General features: G+C 39.0%; 1 protein-coding gene across 4 annotated transcripts in view; it reads left to right on the top strand.

The window, feature by feature from the left end:
- COL19A1 (collagen type XIX alpha 1 chain) overlaps nt 1–25587 on the top strand; it is a 214630-nt gene that overhangs the window by 13130 nt on the left and 175913 nt on the right. For all 4 annotated transcript variants that reach the window (XM_075414584.1, XM_075414582.1, XM_075414583.1 and 1 more), the window contains 3 exons: nt 20957–21080; nt 21470–21745; nt 23464–23544. In XM_075414584.1, coding sequence (XP_075270699.1) covers nt 20957–21080; nt 21470–21745; nt 23464–23544 — 481 coding nt within the window. The remainder of the gene's footprint in view (nt 1–20956; nt 21081–21469; nt 21746–23463; nt 23545–25587) is intronic.

The raw sequence follows: 25587 nt of genomic DNA, 5'->3' as shown, positions 1-25587 counted from the left end.
TTATAAAACAAAGGAAACAAAGAACTTTCATGGTATGACTAGAAGTGTTATATTAATCTTCCCTCAGTGAAATTGGCTGTCCTCTCTCTCATAACTGCTGGCAGGCTTAAAAAGAGTGTCACCATTTCCTTAAACACTGTATTTTCATGATTTTTTTTTTCCATGGGAATTGACATCTTGCCTTTGAGCAGTGAAAGAATGGTGGGTACTTAGCGTAGAGGTGAAACTAGGTGACATCCTGTTCTGACACAGGGTGGGATGAAAGGGAGAGGCTGCATGAAAAATCAAATGAAAGGTGAAAGGCAGTAAGGCACAATGGGATTGGATGGATTTAAGTTTGCACGGGGACAAGGAAGTGGCAAGAAGCAGTTAGGAATGTAGTTTCAAGTTCCCCATGCTCAGTGGAGAGAGAGAGAGAGGATCATCTCAGAGCTTCTTGTTTGAGATGTGCTCTGAGTCATGGGCCTGTGGTTTCTGTACAACATGTTCCTGTGATGACAAGGGAAGTGACTGCATTCCCGTGTCTCCAGGTTGGATGTTCTCCATTGCGAGAGGTCTAGTTCCAGCTTGCCTAGGAAAAAATACACCCGGCCCTGCGGACTTCCCCTTTGCTTGGATCCTGGGCAGAGCAAAGAGGTGTGAGGCCAAGGGAGCGACGGAAGAGAGGAATCAGACACAAAACAAAGTGATCTTTGGGAGAGCAGAACGATTAAAGAAGTAGGACCTAAGTATTCTAGATTACTAGACAGGTTCTAAGTTTATTGAGGTATTCGATACTGTAAGTGCTAAATTTTTATGCTTGTGTAATTCTGAAGAGTTTAAATAAAGTGTTCGCTGTCTTTTTTTAAATACCTTGGACATCAGCTATTGAACAAAAAGTGACAAGATAAAATTACTTGACACAGAGTATGCTTTTTTTATTAGGGCCTTCTCAGTATTATCAAGATTGTCTTTAGAAGAGGAACAGGTAAAATTAGGTACCACTCATACGTGTCTCTACTAAAAGTATTTTGGAGGTTTGTCAGTGAGAAAAAAAATTTTTTAAATCCATTATTCATTTTTCAGATTTTTACAGATTTGTTTTTTTCAATGGACAGGAATTTGGGGGAAATGTGAGACTACAGAAGAGCAGAAAATCAAGGCAATAACAAAAATGTGGGGCAGTTTTCCTTTAGCATTAAGAAGCTAAGTACTGGTTTGTGTGCAGTGAAATGCGTATTGCAGGCTGATTTACTTTATTCTGAAACTGTAAGAAAATCAATGGCAAAAATGGAGTGAGAAGAGCTAGAAGTTGGAAAAGGGTGAATTATTTCAATTCATATTACTTTGAGGGAAAATTGATTATTTGAAAAGAATGATTTCTAAGAATTCAGTGTCTTTTGGAAGGGATCTGACGGGTGATGTTGAGGTTGGAAAATGTGAAGGTTTTTTCCTAGCTTTTGTTAGTAGGCCTGAATGCTAATGTCTGTTTTGTTTTCTTCGTTTAAAAACGATTTATTAGTGAAGTGAAAATGGGGAATTCATGTCATGGCTGATAGTTGTGATGTAACAAAGCCTTAACTCTTAGCGATTGCAAGGAAAGTATTGGAGAAAGATACAATACCTTTTTTTATTTATTTTCTTTATAGAGTACGAGAGCAATCTAACAAATTGTTTTTTCTATATTTTATCTGTTCATCTTTTTGGAAGGAGGATGACTCTTAAAGACAAAAATAGCTATTTTTTCCTCATTTTCAGTGTAACTTGTGCAGGGGATAAAGAGTTTCAGTAAAGTGTAAATCTGGAAGGCAAGTGGTTTGGCTTTAATGGTCTCTTGCTTCTTACATTCCTCTCCCTCTCTGTTGTTTTCTTCTGTGTATCCTCATTAAAGAAAAACTAAAGAGAAAACCTTTCCAGTTTCCCCTGAAAATATGTATATCTAATGGATGAAAACTTTAGCTGGATGAAGCAACTGAGATGATTATTAATAAAATGCTTAATGGTGCTAATGTATGAATGTAGTTAGGCTGAAAATTACTATTTACGTTATTGATGTTAACAAGGTCCAAGATAAGCTCTTCAGTCAGCTTTCCATGGAAGTAAATAATACCTCTTACATACATCTTCCTGAACAAAAAAAAAAAGGGTTAGAAGTATATTCAGTACCATTGAAGCACTGCAGGATTTCCATTAAATCCTTGGTCTTCATGGCAGTAGTCTTGCTCATGCTTTTTTAACCTTTCTTCACAGAGAAATGCATTTTATAATTAAGAATAGATTTTACTTTTTTTTATTCCGTATGTTTAATATGTAACAGCTTTATGTTGTTGAGATAACACTTCAGACAAAATTTTTAACAATTGTTTGTTTAAAGTATTTTTGATACTCTGCTGAACTTCTGGGTTGTTTTTTAAAAATAAGGGCAGAGGGCAGTCAGGAGCACAAAGGCAGGTTTTGACATGATAGGGTTACAATGAAGGATAGTCAAGAACTCAGGTACCTGTCATCATAACGCTGTAATTTAATTGATCTCTGTTATCCATGTACAATATCTTGCAATTTATTATTTTTATTTAAATCTTTCTCTTGCACTGTGTCAGATTGTGTGGTTCCAGACCCCTTGTGTTATTAGACACACAGAGGTTTTTAGGATCATTCTGACTCAGAAAACATTTTAGTAGACGTGGTGTGCAGTAAGGAGCAGAACAGTGTTTGTTATCCGTCCTGCAGGAAACTGAGAGTATCTGATTAAGCTGACTAGCAAGTATCGAGTAACTTGGCACATCTCCTCTTGCATTTCATTCATTCAGTTGTAGTGTGGGTAATAGAAAGCTATGCTGTGCCATTTTTCTTGTGTGATGCCATTTTGGTTTTTTTCAATGGACCTGGAGTAGTGTTACACCTATTTATATGTTGTAAATAATTTACAATGCGGTGTCAGCTTGGGAAATCGATTATGTCTATTTATGTTGGATTTTAGTTATGTCTCTTATCTTTATCTCTTTTTGTGAGGGAGTTCTGTACGTATTTTGTCTTGTGATAGCAGATAGGTAGCTTTTCTTATGCTCTATGTAAATGACTGTTAAATATTAATTCTAATAATATTTTCAGGATTGAAGAGTGACTTTAAAATTAAAATGCTGTGAATTTCTTATTGCACTTCTTATGTGGACATTAGTAGAAGTTATTCCTGAGTAAAGTAGTATAACGGAGCCTTTGAATACAAAAGACATGCATAGTAAAATACTGTTATGCAGACAATCCAATTGTATATGCATAATAACATTATTTTTTTGAAATTTTGTTTTTATTTCAATAAATACATTACGGAGTCATGTTTTGTTCTCTGGAGTTTAACACGTACTGCCTATGTAGTGTAATCTAGTTTGGCACAGAAGTGTGCTGACAGAAGCAGCACAGGGCTCTGTGCTGATAGCAACTTCTTTAGACCTGCCAGCAGTATTCAGTACTTCTGGACACGAGGCCTTTTAGGCTAATCTTTGTTCTTTAGTTGCCTTAGAGTAAATAGCACTACGATGAAATTATTTCTATGTCCTTCCCATCAGATGTCAGTTGTTCCTCATTCTCACTTTTCTGGGTTGCTGGCGGGCCATGCTTTTCTCCTCTGAAAGCGCCAGTAAAGGAGATAGTAAGATGATTTCGGCTGAGATTCAGAATGTTCTTGAAATGGATGTTTATGATTAGCAAATCTTAATGGCAGAGTCGTGGCTTTCTTATTTTGTAGTTTGTTTGGCTTGACAGACCAAATTAATTTACCAAGGAGATTATCGTAGCTGGCTGTTAAATGATCTCAGAGTTACAGCAGTTGGGATTACTCCTATGACTTTTTTAGGAATTCTTCCCCTTTTGGTATAAGATACTGCTAAAGAGCTTGGATTTTGACTGTATTTGGACTACTGAGCTCCGCCAGCAGCGTTGTCGCTCACTGCTGCCAGAAGAGCTGAGGCTGTGGCTCGGGCTGTGTTTCAGAGAAAGTATTTCACCTCCTTGTGATGTCTAGTTCCAGGATGCAGAAATACTGTTCCCACTCCTGTGAGTATATTCCAGACCAGAGCAGCTCTGCTAAGAGCAGAAATCAATGATGAAGGAGTATTTATGTAGGGGTTTTTTGTTCGTTTTTAATGCAAACCTTTTGAATCGCAAAAAACGCATGGGGAATTATGTTTCCTAGAGCACAGCTGACATCAAGTGAGGCAGTCTCTGTGCTCGCCTTTAGAAGCCATTTCATAAGTAGCACTTTGCTTCCCAAAGACACCTATCTCTGTGTGGTTTGCAACCATTTAGTTTGCTGTATGTTCTCTGGTTGTATCTGCTGAGGCTTCTTTCTTCACCAAAATAACAAATACCAAGTTCCTCACATATGACTTCAGCTGTCGGTGAATGTCCGTGTGGCCATCATCTTTTGATTAGTTTTGCACGTGGCATGTGTTTTGGGCAGCAGAGTCAGATTCAGCAGTCTTCTGGAAAGAATATTTTGAAGATGTATATTAAGAAGTAGTATACCTATTTCTTAAAAATGGCAGTGAGGTGGCACCCCTGTTTGGAGGCAGTAGTTACATTCACACAACCAGCGTTTATCTGTGTTTGCACAAAGTCCTGCTAGCATGCGCTCTATTAAAATATTAGATAGTTATGGAAGAAACCACCTCTCCCTTCCTATATTGAGTATTTATTTGAGGTCATTTGAGCTGTTGGAGCCAGCAATGCTAAGGCTGAAATGTCTGGTATTTTGGTTGCAGGGTATTTTCAAAAAAGGGCCTTGTCTCTGGAATTTGCTTCCTGAGTGTGGGAGCCTGAATTTAGTACAAATCCTGATGCTTTCCTCAGGTCTTTCAAAGTAGTGGATCAGAAGCTGCAGTGATGCAATCTTTCTTTTTCAGATTCTGGTTGAAAGGTACTGAAATTGTGGAATTTGTCTTTACTTCCAGGAACTTGAAAGCTTACTGCCTTTTATAAATTAAAAAGAAGGATAATACAGAGGTTACTGTTGAAAGAATAAATTGGAGCTGTACCTACCATGTAAATACCAATTATTTCATAACTAAGGAGAAAACTGTGGCCTCTCACCATGAAAAATGATAGGACAATGCTTCTTTTAAAGAATGAACACATGTGAATGTCTCTTACTGCATATTTGGGCTTATATCTACCCGACAGTTTACAAGAAATATGACAAGACCTTTTAATAAAATTTAAAATTCAGGCATTAATGGATTTTAATTACTATATTGGGCTTGAATTATGCTATAAATTAACATGCAATTTACTAGGCGGAAAGAACTGGGAAAGCAAGAGTAACGACAGACATGTGGCAGAGGGGTAGAGGATATATAAACATGTATAGTACTTATATAGAAAGCAGACTGTGAGGGAACAGAGATCAGAAAAACTATTTTAACTGTGCCACTGACTGTAGCAAATCTGAGTTCTCTGATCTGTAGCGTGTTCCCCTGACAGTAGAGCATTTGGCATGGCAGCGTCGTACCAGCTGAGTTGGTAAGACAACGCTGGATGAACCAGACTGGATTTTTTTCCTTTTTTCCCCAGCAGTATTGTTCTTGACTTAAAGCACTTGCAGATAAAGGGAAGAAGCTTTGGGCAGATGTGTACTTTAAGGGCACTGGTTCACAATGAGAGTGTGCAGGAGACTAGCAGTGTTTGTGTGGATCCCCCGTGTGCCTTATGCTTCAGAATGAAACTTAAGGCAGGCAGCAAGCAAATCACAGAAGCACTGGATGAACAAATAGTAAAGGCAGTTTACTTTCCTTACTTAAAAACCTTTACTTAATTTGAAAAACATGTATTTCAGTTCAAATTACTGCTATTTTTTCCTGCTGCCTTTGTTTTAAAGAAGAAATCTGTCCAGTCAGGATCATTATTTGGAAGAAAATAAAATTAGGAGTTCACCTTCACAGCACTCGTCTCCAGCTCTCAGCCTCATTTCACTTCCTCCACATCAGCATCAGCCTCTCTGGTCAGTGAGGCCAGTGGCTGATCCCCATGGCTGTGTGATCCCCAGCAATCACAACGGGGAGGGAGCAAGAATGTGCTGCTGGGGTGGGGGCAGCCTGCCGTTGGCTTAAGCAAACCCTGAAATGGCTCCTTTAGTTTAATGGTTTAACTTGCCCTGAACTGTGGAAAACAATTCTGTTGTTCTGATTGAAACAATGGCATCTGCAATATCTAAGAAATTTCACTTTTGTTATATACTCCTATAAAGAATTCCTTTTTATTTTCATCCGATGTGGATGCCAAAACTATTTTTCAGTTTTCTTATTGGATAAGATAGCAAAACTTAAAACACATACTGTCATAGATACCGTAGTCGCTAGACAAAGTTATTTGTTACTAGATTCCTACATTCTGCACAAGCAATTTACCTGGATGCTTCCCTATGACCCTTGTTCAAAAAGCCGGACACAGATTCTGCCATAGGTTGTTCAGTTTACTGGTATGTTAGCTGAGGAGAGCCTTAAGCAATGATGGACTGTGGGAAACTTTCACAAGAGTTTGCATGTCTCTTACTCCCTGCCAAACATGCTGACTTTTAAAATCTTTGTAATGTTGTCTTGGTTTTTCTTGGCCATCTTTTTTGAAGAAAAAAGTCCCCCAAAACTGAGTGCGAGATAGTACTGTAAATCAATAAGGGGGATGCAGATCTAAGTCTGTAACAAGAGCTGCGTTTGATAAGAACACTAGTCAGAATAGTCCTAGAACAAAAATACAGTTGCAAAATTAATACAGTTGAAGTTTCTTAGAAATCCAGAGTAAATATGGGTATACAAAGTAATGCTCTATGGAACCACACAGAATTCAATGACACGTACTGGATATAATGCATGCAGCTGAGGATAGACTGTAGTCCCCATATGGCGTAGTGTAAAATTAGAGATTGAAAAATCATTTATCAGTTTTGCTGATTTGTCTAAAAGGATTCAAGTGTCTTTGTAAAATCCAGATAATTTCTCCAGCTGAATCAGTGGTGCCATGTGATTCAGAAGTCATTTATCAGCAGATGGAAAAAAAACCCTGCAATAAATCAGATTTATTTTTTTTGTCCCCTAGCTTTTGTGATTTAACACTTTGTGGAATGTAGTTTGCATTAGCTATGGTGCCAGACATCCCTCCCCTTAACTAAAGCTGCATCTACAAACAGGTGTTTGTGCCGATACATCTGTGTCTACACTGGGGCTTTGTTGTTTAAAGATGTTATAGAGATATCATTCCCTTCCCCCACCTTGCTTCTAAGTTTTTAGTTTTTCTATCTAAAAATAGTTTGTGGGCTCTCTCACAGTGAAACTGCCTGGTGCTTTTTTCATTACACTGATTTTCATTTATTTTCAGCTGGTTGTGAAAGGCTTCTGGCCTCTAGCATTTCTCTGTGGTTAGCTCTTCGCAGTTTTTATCATAGTGCCGTGAAACATTTTTTATTTGCGGAGATAAATTGCCAAATTTTAAATACTTCTTTAATTTTGCATGAACAGTACTGTCCATGCCCTGGATTTTTCACTTAGAGGTCTGGGTATCAACTTGATTTCAGTCATAAGCGTACAGAGTTTGCCAGTTGCAGCATTGTCTCAAGTGAATATTTGTCATGTCACAAACTCATTGCAAAACTTGGAATGAGTTAATAAACTTCAACATGAAAAGCTGTCTGTAATCTATAAAAGCTAAGTCCTGATGTGCAGATATTGGTGTAGGAACAGAACCATGTGCATGTTATTTTTGGATTCAGTCGATGTGACTAGTTGCAGAATCTCAGAATTCTGTTAAAAAAAAATAAATCCTTAAAATACTCTGACATGAGCATGACAATACAGGCCTTGAATAACTTGTTGATAGTTCCTAATATGGCATTTGGCTGTTAAATGTCATGAAAAATGCACCTTTTATTTTAGGGGTTAGGCTGCTGCTTATTGCTAGACCCATAATAGAAATTTTAGTGTTTAAGTCCTTGATAATCTTCTGTTTATCTCTTTTACTCAGTTTTCTCTGTGAACTCTTCTGAGACTTTAGTAAGAAAGGTGTGTGTTCTTAGTCCTTGGTGAGCTGTGTTGATTACCCAAGTACTGTTGAACATATGCTGTAAAATAGCAATGGCTATTTTATGGCTAAGGAACGTGAGGTTTCCTTTGGACCACCCTGAGAAGTAACAACAGCATCATCAAGGTGCTGTGACTCCATGCACCTTATTTTTTACTGCTAAGCAGTTCAGAGTGCTAGATGACTGCCAGTTTAAATTAATCTCTGAAATTAAACAAAAAAGATAGTAGTATTCACCAGGAGCACATACAATAACAGGAACTGTTTGCCAAGACAAGAGGAACAAGCACACTTCCAGGTCCATTTCTTACACCCAGGACCCTCCATTCTGGATGTGCTTACTCTGAAGTACAGCAAATGCAATTACAGCATTAAATTATTGCAGTTGCTTAGGATTGACGTCTAGCAGCTGACTCGTACAGATAATGCTCACTCATTTTATAGATAAAGGTGTTATTTGGAAACAAAGTGTTTGGGGAGGGGAGCCTTCCATTACAGTAGGTTGGGTTTTTGTAAGTATCTCCTGTGAAATTAAGTCACTGAGAATTGAGATTATTTAACATATGACGTTTCATTCCTATATGAACTGTGGACAATATGTGATAAAGTCAGTAACTTGTAAGAATAATCAAGTGGACAGAGACATTGGAAGAAAATGTACCACAACAAGATGAAACATAGAAGATATATTATAGCGGTAGTTTGGTAATGGAACTATATATGATGACTTGAATGTCTGAAAAGGTTAGATGCAAGAAATGCTGTCAAACATCTGTGTTTATTCCAAAAGGAGCATAGACTTTGAAAAGATTTCTTATTCTTCAGAGGTTACTTTCTACGGGACTTTCTTTAAATTTATGAAGTGATAAATGATTGTATTACTGTTAGTATGTGGAGACAAATAATGCAATGCTACCAGGAAATTACATAAGCTTAAAATTGGTTTGTTGTGAAAGTGTTAGGAGCATGAAAAAAACACTTTGTGATTCAAGATAGCTGATAAGATTTCATGGAAAGGAAAGTCATGACTCATTAACTGGTTAGAGTTCTTGAAAGATTGAAGGGTTATAACACAGCCTTGCTTCATTGCTCTCCTTAAGGACCAGTTAGCACTACTAATGTGAATTCATATTATGCCTAAGGTTACATTTTTTAAAGCATCCTAACTTCTGTTACCACAATTACATGTCGTCTCTTTAAACGGGTTATGATGGATTGATTTTGTTCTCATAGGCAAGTAAACATGTACTCCTATCCAACTGGCTCTAGGTGGCCCTGCCTGAGCAGGAACTAGATGGCCCCCAGAGGTCTCTTCCAACCTCCACCATTCTGGGATTCTGTGACTCTGTCATAGACTATACTGTTAATAGATTTTATTCCTTAAGAATATAGATTCCCATGATACTGGGTACTTAATTCCATTGTCAACCAAGTAACTTGTTGTGTAAGAGTGAATTAATTAAAAGTCTGGTTTTGTCATAGGATGTTGGGGGGGCAAAGTATTTCCTTTTTAAAAATTACAAAATATTTCTTGCATCTCATTGCATGCTTAAATGTTAGAATTTTAAACAATGCAAAATATTGGTGATACTAGTGATATTTTCTTTACTGTCATAACTCTTCCACACTTCATCTACTAGACTGAGGTTTGCTGTAGGTAATATGGTGTTAGAATTTTTGTCAGCAGTGAAGATTTCAGTCTCAGCCTTACCGCTGAAAAATAAGATCATTGTTCATTCTAGTTCTGTTACTTTTGCATAGGAGTTACACAGATGATTCAGCCTCACATGAAATTATAGCTGATGCACTGTTTTAATGCAAAGTTTTTGTACCGTGAAGCCTTTGCTGTTTTGAGAAAAGTTTGTAAATTCCGAGCATATCAAGCTGCCTTGTTTGGATATAAGGCATCTGGCCTGTTTCCCCAGCCAGAGAAGGACTCCCTGTAATATGCAGTGTTATTTCAAATTGGATTTGGTGGGTTCTCTTGATGTGAAGCTTAGGTAAAATCTAAATAAAATGTTTATTGACTTACCCAGACCTACTACTGCTTGAAGCCTGCTTTCAACACCTCTGTCTTGGACCTAATGGAAGACCCAATGTCTTTAGAAGCTTTTTTTTTTGTTACTCTCCTAGCCCTTTAAGGGGAATACCTGGCTGTTTCCCAGCTGGGTCTGGTAGTAGCGGGGTTAGCAAGTCGCAGGTCCTTGGCCCATCCTGTTAAACATAGTTATGACTCAGCAGATAGCAATCCGATGTTGATATTTTTGAGATTGATTATTTTAACCCCAATTCATCTGTAACTTACCAAAAGTCTCATTACTACAGAAACTGTGAGAGATGCAGGTGAAACTGTATGTACCCTTTTTTTTAACTTTATTTAATTACACAACTCATTTCTAAGTCCTGAGACTTCAGAAAAGTTATAATATCCAGTTTCTGAAAATGTTATGAAGTCTTTCTTTGTGATGCAAATGAATTTTTTGATCTTTTACTTTCCATATTCATTCACTTAAAATCCATGAATGTTAACAGTTTTTACAAACTGCAAGAGAGCACATTATTTGTCTAATTATCCTTCAAATTGTAAGCAGAACACCAGGCTGAAATATTTGTAGACTAGTCACGCTGTGTGTAGGGGGTGTTAAAGCAAAAGCATGTTCTCTCCCTGTATCTTCGCTCTTGCAGCTGACAGAGCTACTTATTTCAGGTCAGACCCTGGTATCTGGTATCATTAACCTTCTTTCCTACTCTGATCTCTTCTGTTGGTAACTTAATCTTCACCACTTATGCCTTCTTTTTTTGGGGAGATCAGCTGGAACCGAGTTGGGTAGATATATCCATCTATAACAGTGTTGTAGGCTGTAGTAGCTTCAGTGTTGCCTGTGCCTTTTTTCTCAAGCACTGCTTAGCATGGCCTGCTTGTGACTTTAGCCTGGAGTGAATTTAATGGTAGGCATTCCTCTGTGCTGAAGAGGCGGAGGCCAGTTATCCAGGCAATTATTTGAGGAGGTTAGGAAAAAAGCATCCCTAAAGTTTGGTTCAGCTGCGCTCCTTACAGCCGTCCTTCTAGCTCTCCCTTTCCTCTGCCAGCCATGCTGTTATGTTCGCTGTGAGCACTCGGCATTTTCACAAGAGGGGTGCCGGCCTGAGAGATGGTTTGCCTGTTACCATCAGCCAGGGCTGTCTAGGACCTGGCAGAACAAACCAGGGAAGGAAGCGGGGAGCCTGTTCCAAGTGTAATCAACAGTTAGCTTTGCTAGCGCTTGTTCCACAGATTCATTGTAAAAAGCTACCAAAAGTTGGGGATGGGGGTGAGGGGAGACTAAACAGGAAGAAGCTGAGGGTTCTGAGGAAACAACATTTTTAGGTTGTCAAGCTGAAATACACAAGCTAGCTCTCACAAGACCAGCATGAGAAGTAGGATGGTGTGAGTTTCTAGGCATGCAGGTTTGCCGGAGCCGACTAGCCCTCCCATGTACCGAACTGAAAAGACCATTCTGTTTCTGGAATCAGCTAGCATCTCTAGATACCTATACAAAGGTCTGTACGGTGCTGGTAAATTGGCTGTGAAAACCTTCAAGGAGAGATGGATGCCTGGATTTCTTCCTTCTCTAGAGAAGATTACATGGATATATAGGCCAAGAAAAAAGAAACGGCATTCTTGATTTCCTCCCTCCTTTACAAAGTATGAAATGCATCATCTGTCTTCAGACTGAATTATGGCCTCCAACAGACTGTAGCCTGCATTTTCTTTGCTTTTCCAGACAACAGCAACCACTGAGATCTACAGATAACTAACACTGTACCATAGATCTTGCTTCAGGGTAGGAAGCATGTAAAAATGGGTGTAGAGCAATTTTCACTGCCAGTTGACTTTCAGAGGTTACTGTAATTATTTTTTTTCTCCAGCATCTTCAGAGGGTTTCTTGATCAGCTGAATAACTCCATTCCACTGTAGATAATCATATTTAGCATAATAATTTAATATCTCATTGACTTCAGAGACTGTCAAATAACAGACTAATAACTAGACCTGTTGTCTTTGTTCCATTTCTGGAAGCGAACTAGCAGGACCACATGAGTTATAGAGCTGCTCATATAATGTCTAAATAAAGACACGGGTAGATGTTAAAAGTGGTATGCAAAGTTCCTTTAAAAGTATTTAGGTTCACATCATCTTCTCTTGATGGTTGCCACACTTGAAAAAACAGAGTACCACGACTGGATTTTAGGACATTTAGCACCGCAAAATGGCCTTGAGAGATTACGTAAAAATACCAAAAAGCTTGATACAATTATTGAATGACTTGAAGAGAATTTAAATCTCTGCCATTCTTTTAAGCACATCTTAGCTTTAAATTTTGATCAAAGATCTTTTCTTAGGAGACAATCACAAACCCACCGAAGAAACAGACAGATCATCACCCTTCTCCGGATTCTGCCATCAGTCTCCGTGGAGAACGTTTTGTTCAGTTTTTTTGGTTTGCTTGTGAGAAATGTGTCAGACCCTGAGTAAGTTTCCTTATAGAGGCAGTCGATTTACTAGTGTGGTTCTGAGTAAGGAAAAGCACTGAAGATTTCTTCGACGTTTGTGCTGGACAAGAAGACCATTTTTGCCTGTGTCCAGGGAGGTTTCCTTCCCTGCAGGGAATCACAGGAGTAGAAACTGTTAGAAAAAAAGGGGATAGGGGGTGTGCATGTGTGTGGTGGACTACATTTAGCTACAGAAAGGAAAGGGCAACGAGTTATACATCTAGGAAGAGCATGAGTCCTGTCAGGAGATGAAGAGAGTTCAAAACAGACGGATTTCTTTTGAGTTATTTTTATATTTTCAGTGTAGCTATGATAGGGAGATGGGTGCTGGTACTGGAAAGAGCTCTTCCTAACAGACATTTTTACATTTCGATACCTGAGCAGATTTAGCATCCATAGAATGTGGAGAAATGCTCAGTGAAAGGGGGCTTGATATGAGAAACATCGCATGTTTCATCTGTGTGAGGAGGGGCAGGTGTAACTGAAGGCATCAATTACTGATGCATCAGTATCTGCTACAGAGGTGTTACCTGGCTGCCACAGCTACTGAAAATATATATGTGAGAAGAATCAGGTTGAAAAAAACAGACTGGGGTAACAGAGGCTGGATTTGGTCACTTTCTGCCAGCAATGTTAGAAAATCTCCACATGTTTCTCAGTCAGTAAGTGATGCCAACACGTGGTTAACCAATCTGGTTTGAGCAGCATGAGGCAGAAAGACACCAGAAAGTGTCATACAGTTGCATGATTAGGAGAAAGCAGATGCGAAGGAAATGTTTTTCCCCTTTGTGAACGAACTAGAGTTCCATGTTTTTCTCATCTGTGCTCCCCATCTCTCAGACACAGAAAGCAGTATGTCTGCTTGTTCTCTGGTCATCTCCTAAGGAAAAGAAGCAGTCTGAATGCAAGACCTGTATTTAATGTAAGACTGGAGTGAATCACAGAAACTGACTTCAGTCTTTCTGAATCACAGGTAACCATGCTTTAGAGGTTGAGCTCAAAAGTGTCTGGAGGAACATCTCAATGCCTATGTACTGCAAAAGCCACCCAAGTCTTTCTAGTACCCTGTATGTTTCTTTTACTTGCTTTGCATGTAAAAGGGCAGCTTTCTGTAGTATATCCATTGTCTGGATCCACTCCGTTGCATTGCATTTTTTAGAGTCTATACCAGTGCAGGTGTGGGAGGCTCCTTGGAGTACAAAATTAAAGTGAGTAAAGTTTTAGCTTTCTGAAGTAATCAGGCTCTGGCTTGCTCCTCTTCCCTGACTCATCTTCCTTCACAATGTTCTCTGGTGGTATGGCTGTCGTTCTTTGCCACTCAGTGTACCTCTTTGTGGAAAGGTGCTTGCTACTGATAAGAGCAGCTTAATTTACTGTGCAACATTCAGGGTAAGCTGTGATATTTTGGAAGGGGAAACGTGCTGTTTGAATATAGTTTTTTTATAATGTGATACTCTTGCTAGTTTCTGAGACTGTTTTGTCATCTTTTTACAGTTTAAAATACGCTCATTATTAAAAAAGGGAGAGAAAGAGTCAATGACTGCATGCCCAAATCACACACTCTTACTTTTGGTAGCCTTTGGTCTTTGCTAGGGTAATTTTTACTTTCCAAGGACAAGAAAAGTTCACTGATTGCTCTGAGTCCTATATGGTTCGTAAAATAAATATCTGAGTTGAGCAAGGCAAGTGTATCACTGTATAAGTGCTGAAAGTTGCCTTCCACAAGATAAGACTCCAAAAGCCTCAACATTCACCTGAATTTTCTCAAAACTTTATCAGGCTTCAGAATTCTGCTTAGGAAAATGAGAAGAAAGATTGTTGCATTTGCAATATCCATTATTATCACAGAATAGAATAGTAAGGGTTGGAAGGGACCTCTGTGGGTCATCTAGTCCAATATGTTACTACTTTTAGGTCTGTTGTTGTTATTGCTGTTGACTGATTTTTTTTTTTCTTCCCCAGAAAAGTTAAAATGCACAGAAATTGGGCAAACTTGGGAAGCAGATGTAGTTTTGTTAGCCTGACCTCTTTAAAATCAATGGAAGACTGGCCTTTGACTTCATTAGGGCCAGGAGTTTACCGATAATTCATGTAAATAAGGATACAGAATATTGCTGGAAACGTTAGGGGAAAAGTGCTCTGTGCAGGTGTAACAGTTTTGATATTTCTGTTTCTCTTTCAAACCAAACTTGTTTTGAGTGCCCTTTAAAATTTTGATAGTGATAACATTGACTTTCACCAAAAAAATATTTCTAAACCACCTGTATATTAAAAGTGACAGCTAATCTATACCTGTTTGGTAAACGAAAGCAGAGGCCTGCTGAAGTATATGAAATCTTAGGTAAATCCCTTTTCTCAGTATTAAAATAATTTGCAGCTTTGTTTTCAGCAGTACATTTTCTGAGTGGGTTGAGCTCTCCCAAAGTAATTAATAACTCTTAAGCTGTCTGAATAGTTTCCCTTGAGTTGCATCATATAATGTGTCATATGAAAACAACTTGAGGCCTAATGTAACATGAAACTGTATAGTGCATCTTAATGTGATTTGAGGAAGATGGATGGGAAGGAAATTATTTCTTATACTGAGTGACACACAGCTGTTCTTAACTTTTATTTGAAAAGAATTTAAAATGCCTTTTCTAGGCAGAGATTGGTAAATTGTTCTAGTTAGTTATTTCCCCTTCTCCCATTGCATCAGTCAAGTTAGGCAAATACCGAGAATCAAAAATATAGTAATTTGATGTAGATATATAGAGAATAATGTGGAGACTTTTTGTGTTTGGTCACCTGAGCTTTACTTTTATGCATAACGGATCTCAGTTTAAACCCCTTAACAAACTTGAAAAGGTTAAGATTTCAGTGGCTTCATCAACGTAGTGCTAAATATGTCATTACTCACCACAGGAAACTTGTTTAAACTGACTCCTTGAGCTCTGGTCACCAGATTATTGTAACATTGTTGTGTTACAAGTGACATATACCATTACCTGGTATATGTCAGCTGGAAAAGATATGTCTTGCCATAAAGTCTAAACATCTCTCACTTCACTCTCAGGAAATGTAAGTTGGCTCATCTTTCTCTTCTTGGAAGATATTCAGCAAGCTGGAGACTTCATTGATACTTGTAAATACGGAAGTTTATCATATAGTGTAGTGTATTTTCATTTGATACGGAACAATTAGAGTTCATGAGATTTAAAAATAGATGCTGCTTTTCCATTAATGCTTTTTTTAAAAATAAAAACAAAAGGTAAATAAAGGATTGCCTTACTAAATTTGATATGGGTAACTCAATGCTGCTTTACAAAGATAGAACTAAAACTTTTTATAGCAGTGAATACACCGTTAATTCATTCATAATTACTTCTTTTAGCATGGTAGCATTAGGAGAACCAGCTGGTATCTGCATTTCAGAAATTTTCAAAACTTTTGAGGAAATAAACAAATAAGCAAATATTTTGCCAAAAATTGGTTTATACTTGATCATTACAAACAGTGGAAGGTATTCACAAATACAGTTGTAAAGTTCATGCAAAATTCCTGTAACTGTTCTTCTGGTAACTTCATACTGTACAGTCTATGCTGTGCCTGGGCCACAGCATCTGTTTTTAGGAAAAACTATGGCTACATTTAATCCAGTAAAAAAGAGGAGAATGCAACAAAAGCATTTGCAACTCTGGGTATACATATGCTTTGATAGAGCGGTAAATGGTTGTTGCAGGAACATCAGTGTGTGTTTAACATTCTAGATGCATCTGCCTGATGCTTCAACCTGTAGAACATTAAGAGATACCTGAATGTCTGGATTTGTAATGAATATATGTACAATCTAAAACCTTGTATTGTTCAGGATTTTCCTGACGGTTATCTTTGGTCTTCTCAGTCTGTCAACTGGGGCCTCTGTAATTTACAATTATGCCTCAGTCCTGCAGGCTAGGGTGGTGTAAATTCAAGCCTGCATATTCAGTTCATGTGCTTTAATTCCTGCTATTGTTTTAAGCAGTTTCCACCAAGGGTGTGCTGCGCTTTGAGAACACAGTGCTCCATTCATCGACTTGCATTTTTTTATTACATGCTACTGACAATATGGACAGAGAGAGAAAATCAAACTGTCTGAATTCCACCTAAAGTCTAATTTAGTCAGACTTTGGGCGTTTTGAGTTTCAGAGAGTGATTCAAATTGCCTGCTCTCAAGCACCACCTAACCCCTGGTGGCATCTAAAATGAGTCATTTTGGACAAGAGGTTTCCCCTGGCATCTGGGCATAAGTTCCAGGGAAGCTCGGAAGCACCATGTCTTAAGCAGCCAGGCATGTAGCTCCCACCCAAGTTTCATTGTGACTCAAAGGTGTGTATAGAGATGCCTGAATGCTGCCCATGTCCCCAGAGGTGCCTAAGCCTTTGACTATGCTTACATTGCACATAATGATCTTGGACACCATTGCATTCAACACAAACCACAGCAGTCTTCAGCACTTTCAGTGTAGAAGAGGGAGAAGAGGACCTTTTCAATAGCTGTAAAGGGTAGGGCAGCCATCCAGGAAGGATGTCTAGTTGGGATTGTCCTAAACTGAGGAAGCTCAACAGGAATGGGAGAACGTGGCTGTTGTCCCACTGTTAAGGATATTTCTTGGGAGAAGAGTATCTCAGATTCATGGTTTTGGTCCCAAGTCTGGTTATGTATTTTGGTTCAGACACTTTTCTTCAAAAAACCATGAACATCCCCTGGTTCAGAGACCAGGTGCCAAGGATACCCTCACTTACTTATCTGTTTTAGCCTGTAAGTTCTTTCTTGCATCTTTATAGGTGAATTTGCACACTTAATTAATTGTTACCCATATTTCTGTAATGTTAGAGCTTTCTTAAGACCTATCATCTCCTTTACTGCTTTCATTTTGGACACCATGATGTACTCCTCTAAGTTAAGGTTCTCTGTATTTGTGCTTTACATCTGTCAGCTTTGAGGTGAGCTTGGTACAGGTTTCCTTCATCCTTATTGTCTCTCCTTTTCCTACTGTTCTTTCCCTGTGCCACATGGAAAGGGTAAATACTCTGTGAGGAAGTACTTGTCAATCTGTGGACATGTAGAACAACTTGCTTTTCTATTTTTCATTAATGTTTAATGCTGCTTCTTTACTGTTTTCACCCTGCACGTGACATCTCATTAGTTTTCTCATTAGTTTTTAAATGTTGGTAGATGCAATCAGGCAAAACAGTATAGTAAACATTCAAAGAACTTCTGAATTTCAACTGAGTATTCTGCAAAATTTTGTTTTGGCTTTACTTGTGTTTCGATATGAAGTTTTATGTTCACATTTCTGTTCCAGCTTTTTTTCCTCCCCCAAGAAATGTCATTATATATTTATTGTTAAAACGCATACATACTTCGCCTATTTCTAAGGAGTTTTTAACTGAGCTTTACAGAGTAGAAGATACCATGGTAGTAGTACTTAAATATTGCTACAGTATCTTACTGATCGTCTGTACCTAAGTCACTTCAATGGTAGATGCATGCTTTTTACTCTGTTACATTCACTTGAAAACATTCAGGGAGCAAAAGCATAGGAACGAAATTGTGCATGGTAATAGTATGCTAGTTTTCTCAGCATTTTATCCCTCCTTTTTTTTTTTTTTTTTTCCTTTCAGCATTCACCATCAGACTGGAAGGGTCAAGTATTAAATGTATCCTTTAAAGCATCTGTTAATGACTTTTTGGTCACAAAGGAATGTTCATATAGTTACAAAATGAGAACTCTTCTCAGAATAAAGATATTGCTTCTGTTATGTCTTTGGTATACAGTAGTTGTATTCCAAATTTGTGCCGTTTGTTGGCCAGACACTGGAATGAGTTTCCCAGAGGGTTGTGGAATAATCACCATTCTTGGAGACTTTCAAAACTCAGCTGAACAGGATTTATAGTAGCTGATGTAATTTTCAGGTTGGCCCTGCTTTGAGCAAGGGGGTTAGATCCATTGGCCTCCAGAGGTACCTTCCCACCTAAGTTGTTTTTTGAATCTGACTGAATTTATCCTTGGTCCATTTCTACTTAAATCTTACCTCTTTAGTTGACTTCAGTGAAATCAGTGTAATGCCCTTAGGAATTAATTTGACCTTGTCTGCTTTTCTTGTTTCTCCCAGTACAGTTTTCTCTATCCGTTCAAAGGTAAGAGAAGCTAGTGAACTCCTGCCCTTTTTTATAACGCTGACCCGTGCCTTAACTCTTGTCCTGGTTTGATAAACAGTTAAGAAAGGTAATTTTAGATCATGTGCACTCACCCACAACCACATTTTTTTTTTTTTTTAGAAAATTCTGAAACACTTAATGTTTTAGAAGGTTAATACTATCATTTAGTTAGCTCTTAAAGTATCAGAGAGGCTTGCAGTAAAAAGCTACAATGATGAAAAAAAAAAAGAAGTGTTCCATGTTTACTAGAGTACCTACCATGTCCAGGAACTACTTCCGTTTGTTTTGCAGACTTTTCATACCAATCATGGTTTCCCCTCCTTTCGTTGGATGAAGACTTCTGATCGTTTCCCTTCCACAGTTGTTTACCCTTTGCCCATTGATGTAAATTCCCCTGTGTCTCCCAGTACGGAACTTAGCTGGGAAAGTTAATTGCTTTTGGAGAGCTAATCAGATGCTCCACAGCCAGATATCCTGTGTAGTTTACAGCTGTAAACCTGAGATGCCATCTCCTTAGCTTGTCTGGGGTGCTGTAAACCACAGGGCTGATCCCATGTCCGGATAGTTTACTGTTCTGCAGAGACGCACTCATGTAGTACTGATGTCCAGTTAAGGTATTTTCTTTATAAATCATAAACATATTCTTTATGCTATAATTAAAATACAGACTAGTATGAAATTGAGGTTAAAGTCCTGCAAATCCTCTTCACTTTTGTCTTACCTTTTCACTTTGAAACATCTATAGCTGTACAACAGAGCATATGGGTCCACTAACAATGTGGGAGAGCAGCCAATTTGGTCCTGGAATAAAACAGGAATCAGCTGTGGGACATAAAAAAAGCCAAAGAAGTGTGATTCCCACATAAGGGACTTAAATAGGTGTTAGTCCATAGAGAAGCTCTTTGGCAGGATTTAGAGCAGGCTTCTCCACACAGAAGGTATTTTTCCTGAGATCCTAAGTTGACTGAAGTGCACAGATTTCCAGGAGGGTTGTGGGGTTGTTGTCAGCTGGTGCTTTTCTCTTATTTTTTCCCTTTGGTTTGGTTTTAGTTTTTTTAATAAAGCCTTCATAGTACCTTGCTGTGTAATTATAATCCCATTTGTATTTTTTTAGAACTAAACCATTTACTTCACATGATTGTGGGAAGAAAAATGGAGGAAATTTTTCTGCTGCATGGGGCCCTCAGTTTTCTTCTGCTCTGATCCAGTGAATGCCTTTTGCAGTGTGGCTAGTTGGGCAATCATGACAGTTTTCAGCAGAGCTGTGTTAACACTTTAGCTGCTCGTGTGTTGTGTAGTGTTTACATGCGTCGTTTTCATTTGTCTCACCGCTGCCTTAGAAAAGAAATAATTTGAAATGGAGAAACTTCAAAAGAAAAAAGTTGATTGCACCATCCTAGTTTGTGTAGGACAAAATTAGTGTCTATTTAGTGATTACCAAAGTCTGTAGAATTGAGTTACAGACTAATTTCATTTTTTCTGAAATACAAGTTTTGCAAATAGTTCATAGAAGTGGTGTTGTACTGCATTCTGTGATATAGGTAGCAATTCAGACCTTTTTTTTTAGGCATCAACATATTTTAGGTAAGAAAGGAATAAAAAAATCAAAGGCCGGAATGTCATTCATTCAGAAATGCATTCCTTATTTTTGTTCAAACCTGCTAAAGTCCACCTGTTCTAGTACTCAAGATGTCCGAGTCATTGCCCATGGAGGTCACTGGATCAAAGCCCCTGCTCAAAGCAGGACCAACTTGAATGTTAGTTCAGGTTATTATAAGCCCTGTCCAGCTGTGTTTTGAAAGTCTCTGAGGATAGGGATTACTCCAGAAAACCTCTGGGAAACTTGTTCCAGTATCCCAAGCAGTAAATTGGGAAAACCAGTATTTTAAAATATGTTTATGTGCAGCATTCACTCTGCAGCATTTCTTTTAAGACTCCTATTTATAGTAATCACAGATTAAAAAAAAAAAAAAAAGAACAAAAAATTCATTAGCAAAATCTTCAGCTATTTATTCTTGTAAATAAACTGAATTGTACTTGTGAGAAGAGGCGCTTCTGAACGCTGAAACCCATGAATTTGTATGAGTTTTTTTGAATTTGTATGTTTTCACCAGGTATTATTTCAGTTCAATCCTTTTAAGCAGTGTTTGTGTGTATAAGAGTAACAAAAAATTTTTTTTCCTCCCACCTATTGTAGGCAAGTGTTTCCAAATGGGCTTCCTGAAGAATACTCTCTAGTTGCTATATTCCGTGTACGGCGAAGTACCAAGAAAGAGCGTTGGTATATATGGCAAGTTCTAAATCAGTATGACACACCTGAGGTTAGAGTTGTCTTTGATTTATTTTTTTGATTAAGTTTCTTTTTTTCCCATATAATATGGCAAATATAGTTTAGTGGATGTTTCACTGCTGGTTTTAGCTACAGTTTATATACAATAGACAGACCGCTCTGATATAATTGATGATTTATCATAGGAATGACAGCAATTCAACAAAATGTATGGAGTTAAGACTGCAAACTAGGAAAAGAAGGCATGTTGTGATTTATAGCTGATATGTATTTACAAAGTTACATAGAAGAATGCTTCATAACGTAATTCTTGCCCAATCTATGTAGTCAAAGTATTTTTGTTATGTATGGTTTGTATATGTGTTTAATTCTTGTACTCGTAACTTTTAAGTGACTTCTTTTATTTTATTTTGCTTTCAGATCTCTGTGCTTCTGGATGGTACAAAAAAGGTTGTGGAGTATATGACCAAATCTGCTCACAGAAATATACTGCACTACACTTTTAAGAGTCGAGAAATTTATCCATTGTTTGATCGTCAGTGGCATAAGCTTGGTATTAGCGTGCAGTCGGGGATCATTTCCCTCTATTTGGATTGTAATTTAATTGAGAGAAAGCAGACTGATGAAAAATTCACCATTGACTTGCAGGGAAGGACTCTGATTGCTTCTCGTGCTGCAGATGATAAGCCTGTAGATGTGAGTAGTATGAAAGGAAAACCAGATAACTTAAAATCATGTTTCAGCCACAGTTTTACTAACTTCCTATTCTAAAGAATTATATAGATAAAACGTTCAAAACTGATTATTAATTTTGAGTGTGTGTTCTTAATCTGAAGTCCTTAAGTCTTTTTCTGTAAACAATACGCAGTGCTGTAGCATCTGCTAAGGCAAGCTTTCTGTTGCCAAAACTACAAAAGCTTGGTTCTGATTTCAGGAGTCTGCCACTTCATTAGCATAGACATATGTTACTACATTTAGAGATAACTTCCAGTGGTAATTTTTTTCTTTCAATTTCTATGAGATTTATTTATAAGTTTGTATCGGTCATTTTTTACAGTTTGTCTCTTCTTTGATAAATGCGAAACTCAAAAACAATTAAGGATTACTTATGTATCAGGATCGTATCACATGCCAGGGTAATTCAGCTATGCAGGAATAGGGGCACATTGTTCATAGTTGTCGCTCCCCCCTCCGAATGGGAGGGATTAGGGGGTGGCTGGAGGTGTGTGTCCTGCAGCTTTTGGTGCAAGAATTACCCAAGGCAACCCCGTACTCTTCTGGGGTGTCTTCTGTCCCAGAGATGCTCTCCTCTGTTTCCTTGTGCAGATAGCTCACAGCAATTTGAAAGCTCCGGGAAATGTCAGTTTGTTTTAAGTACACTGACATCCAGTTACCAGGTTTAAAGCATCTGGCTTGAAGTTTATAGTGACCATCTGAAAGTTTCAGCTATGTTATGTACACTGTGCAGTTCCAGATGAAAATAGCACATTGTAAATGCAGGCTAGCATAGTGGGAGGAATCAGTCCTGTAAGGCACGAAACACTTTGGCCTGGACTCAGAGCTCCCATTTCATGGGGCCAAGCTCATGCTTCATGTTACTTTCTAAGACCAAGTTCAACTTTATTTGAAATATGTGTACCATGTCCTCATTTCCAAGTAGCATGCAGGAGGATGAGCAGATTCTTTTTATTTTATGTTGGCTGCATGGCATGGGCTGGATAATTCTGAGCAGAAGTTGTCAATCGGGATTTCCACGGTTGCAGGAAAACATTATGGGCATAAACCTGATTAAGGCAACAGAGCAGATCCTGTACCGACAGTCACTCTTCTCAATACCAAGTGCAAGGCATAGAATAAGAGGATACAGAACAGATGCAGAAGGAGGCGTACAAGGGCAAGATTAGCTAGTTAAAATTAGATGCTGTTCATCTTGCCAATCCACCCAAAATCTCTGAAACAGAAGCTTTATGTACGGAATTTGTGATTTCTGCTCTGCGGGTGTTTTATTGGCAAGATCCAGGCAAAAGCCTGTCCAAAGTGAAAGAAGATGTTTGTGAGATAGAGTTTATCAAAGCTTTACTCTGAAGGAGAAAATTACGTTCCTGAAAAGAAGGTTTGCGGAGGATGTCGAGAGGGCTGAAATGCCTACGTAGTGTAGCAAAAGCGGTACAGAGGGATGCAACTTCGTGAAGATAAATTAAATCTAAAATGTGATTTACATCAAAGTAATAGGCTGCATAATTTGTTCCTCAAGTGAGGAGCTGTGTAATTGTTTTGGATTTGTCTCTTTTTCCAGCATTTCAGAAATAAACAGTGTTTCAGAGTGAAAATTTATTATGCCAAGATAAGAAAATGCATGCAGTAACACATGATTTTCTACACTTCATATTAACCTCTTTTGTATTTCTTAACAGATTGAACTTCACCGCATAACAGTTTATTGTAATCCAAAACTTGCAATGGAAGATACTTGTTGTGAAATATCTGCAGACCTGGTAAGGTATTTGTTAAAATGCAAATGTTAATATGAAAGAAATTGCTTCATTGTTTCATTTGAAAGAGTTGTAAAGAGATTCCAATAGAACTGTTAGATTAATTACTTCCTAATAATGAGTCCTGTATCTTGGGAAAATGACCAGCCTGGCTGAACAGGGAGCTCTTGCTGGGACTCAAGAAAAAAAGGGGGGTCTACCACCTATGGAAGAAAGGGCAGGTGACTCAAGAGGAGTATAGGGGTCTCGTTAGGTCATGCAGAGAGGAAATTAGAAAGGCAAAAGCCCAGCTAGAACTCAGGCTGGTGACCGTTGTAAGGGACAACAAAAGATTTTTTTACAAATATATCAACAACAACAAAGAGGGCCAATGAGAGTCTCCATCCCTTATTGGATGCGAGGGGGAATATTGCCAACAAGGATGAGGAGAAGGCTGAGGTAATTAATACCTTCTTTGCCTCAGTCTTTAATAGTCAGACTGGTTATTCCCAGGGTAGTCAGCCCCCAGTGCTGGAAGATAGGGATGGAGAGTGGAATAAACCTTGCGCAATCCAGGAGGAAGCAGTTAATGACCTGCTATGCCACCTGGACACTTATAAGTCTATGGAGCTGGATGGGATCCACCCGAGAGTGCTGAAGGAACTGGTGGAGGAGCTGGCAGAGCCACTCTCCATCATCTATCAGCTGTCCTGGCGAACAAGGGAGGTCCCAGATGACTGGAGGATCACCAATGCAACAGCCATCTGCAAGAAGAGCTGGAAGGAGGATCCTGGGAACTACACGCCTGTCAGTCTGACCTCGGTGCTGGGCAAGATTATGGAGTGATTCATCCTGAGCGCGCTCGCCAGGCATGGGAAAGACAGCCAGGGGATCAGGCCCAGCCAGCATGGGTTCATGAAAGGCAGGTCCTGCTTGACCAACCTGATCTCCTACTATGACCAGGTGACCCACCTGGTGGATGAGGGAAAGGCTGTCAATGTCATCTACCTGGACTTTAATAAGGCCTTTGACATGGTGTCCCACAGCATCCTCCTGGAGAAACTAGCTGCCCATGGTTTGGATGACTGTACTCTTTGCTGGATAAAGAACTGGCTGAATGGCCAAGACCAGAGAGTGGTGGTGAATGGAGTTAAATCCAGCTGGTGGCCGGTCACGAGTGGTGTTCCCCAGGGCTCAGTTTTGGGTCCAGTCTTGGTTATCATCTTTATCAATGATCTGGATGAGGGGATTGAGTGCTCCCTCAGTAAGTTTGCAGATGACACCAAGTTGGGTGAGAGTGTCGATCTGCTTGAGGGTAGGAAGGCTCTGCAGAGGGATCTGGACAGACTGAATCGACGGGCTGAGGCCACCTGTATGAGGTTCAACAAGGCCAAATGCCAGGTCCTGCACTTTGGTCACCACAACCCCATGCAATGTTACAGGCTTGGGGAGGAGTGGCTGGAAAACTGCCCAGCAGGAAAGGACCTTGGGGTGTTGGCGGACAGCCGGCTGACCATGAGCCAGCAGTGTGCCCAGGTGGCCAAGAAGACCAACGGCATCCTGGCTTGTATCAGGAATAGTGTGGGCAGCAGGAGTAGGGAGGTGATCATGCCCCTGTACTCGGCACTGACGAGGCTACACCTTGAGTACTGTGTTCATTTTTGGGCCCCTCACTACAAGAAAGACATGGAATTGCTGGAGCATGTCCAGAGAAGGGCAAAAAAGCTGGTGAGGGGTCTAGAGAACAAGTCTTACGAAGAGCAGCTGAAGGAACTGGGGCTGTTTAGTCTGGAGCACTAGGTGCTGCTAGTGCTTTTAAAATGCATTTTTTAACATTGATTAATATCTGATTAGTAACTGAGGAAGTCTCAGAGCATGGGAAACAAGTCACTGTGATGACGTGAGGATGATTTCAAATAAGAGGCCATTTCAATAACAGTTACATCTAATGAAGCACTACAGATGATAAACAGAGGCCATGAAAGAGTCTGCATGATAGCGGAAGGGAAGAAAAATAGAAAGGTGTTGAGGGTGTTTCGCTTATTTCAGTATGCTAAAGTGGAAGAG

The sequence above is a fragment of the Opisthocomus hoazin genome, chromosome 2, assembly GCF_030867145.1.
Source record: "Opisthocomus hoazin isolate bOpiHoa1 chromosome 2, bOpiHoa1.hap1, whole genome shotgun sequence".
Lineage (NCBI taxonomy): Eukaryota > Metazoa > Chordata > Aves > Opisthocomiformes > Opisthocomidae > Opisthocomus > Opisthocomus hoazin.
Note: the sequence above shows the minus strand (reverse complement) of the source record. Positions and strands in the feature narration are given on the sequence as shown.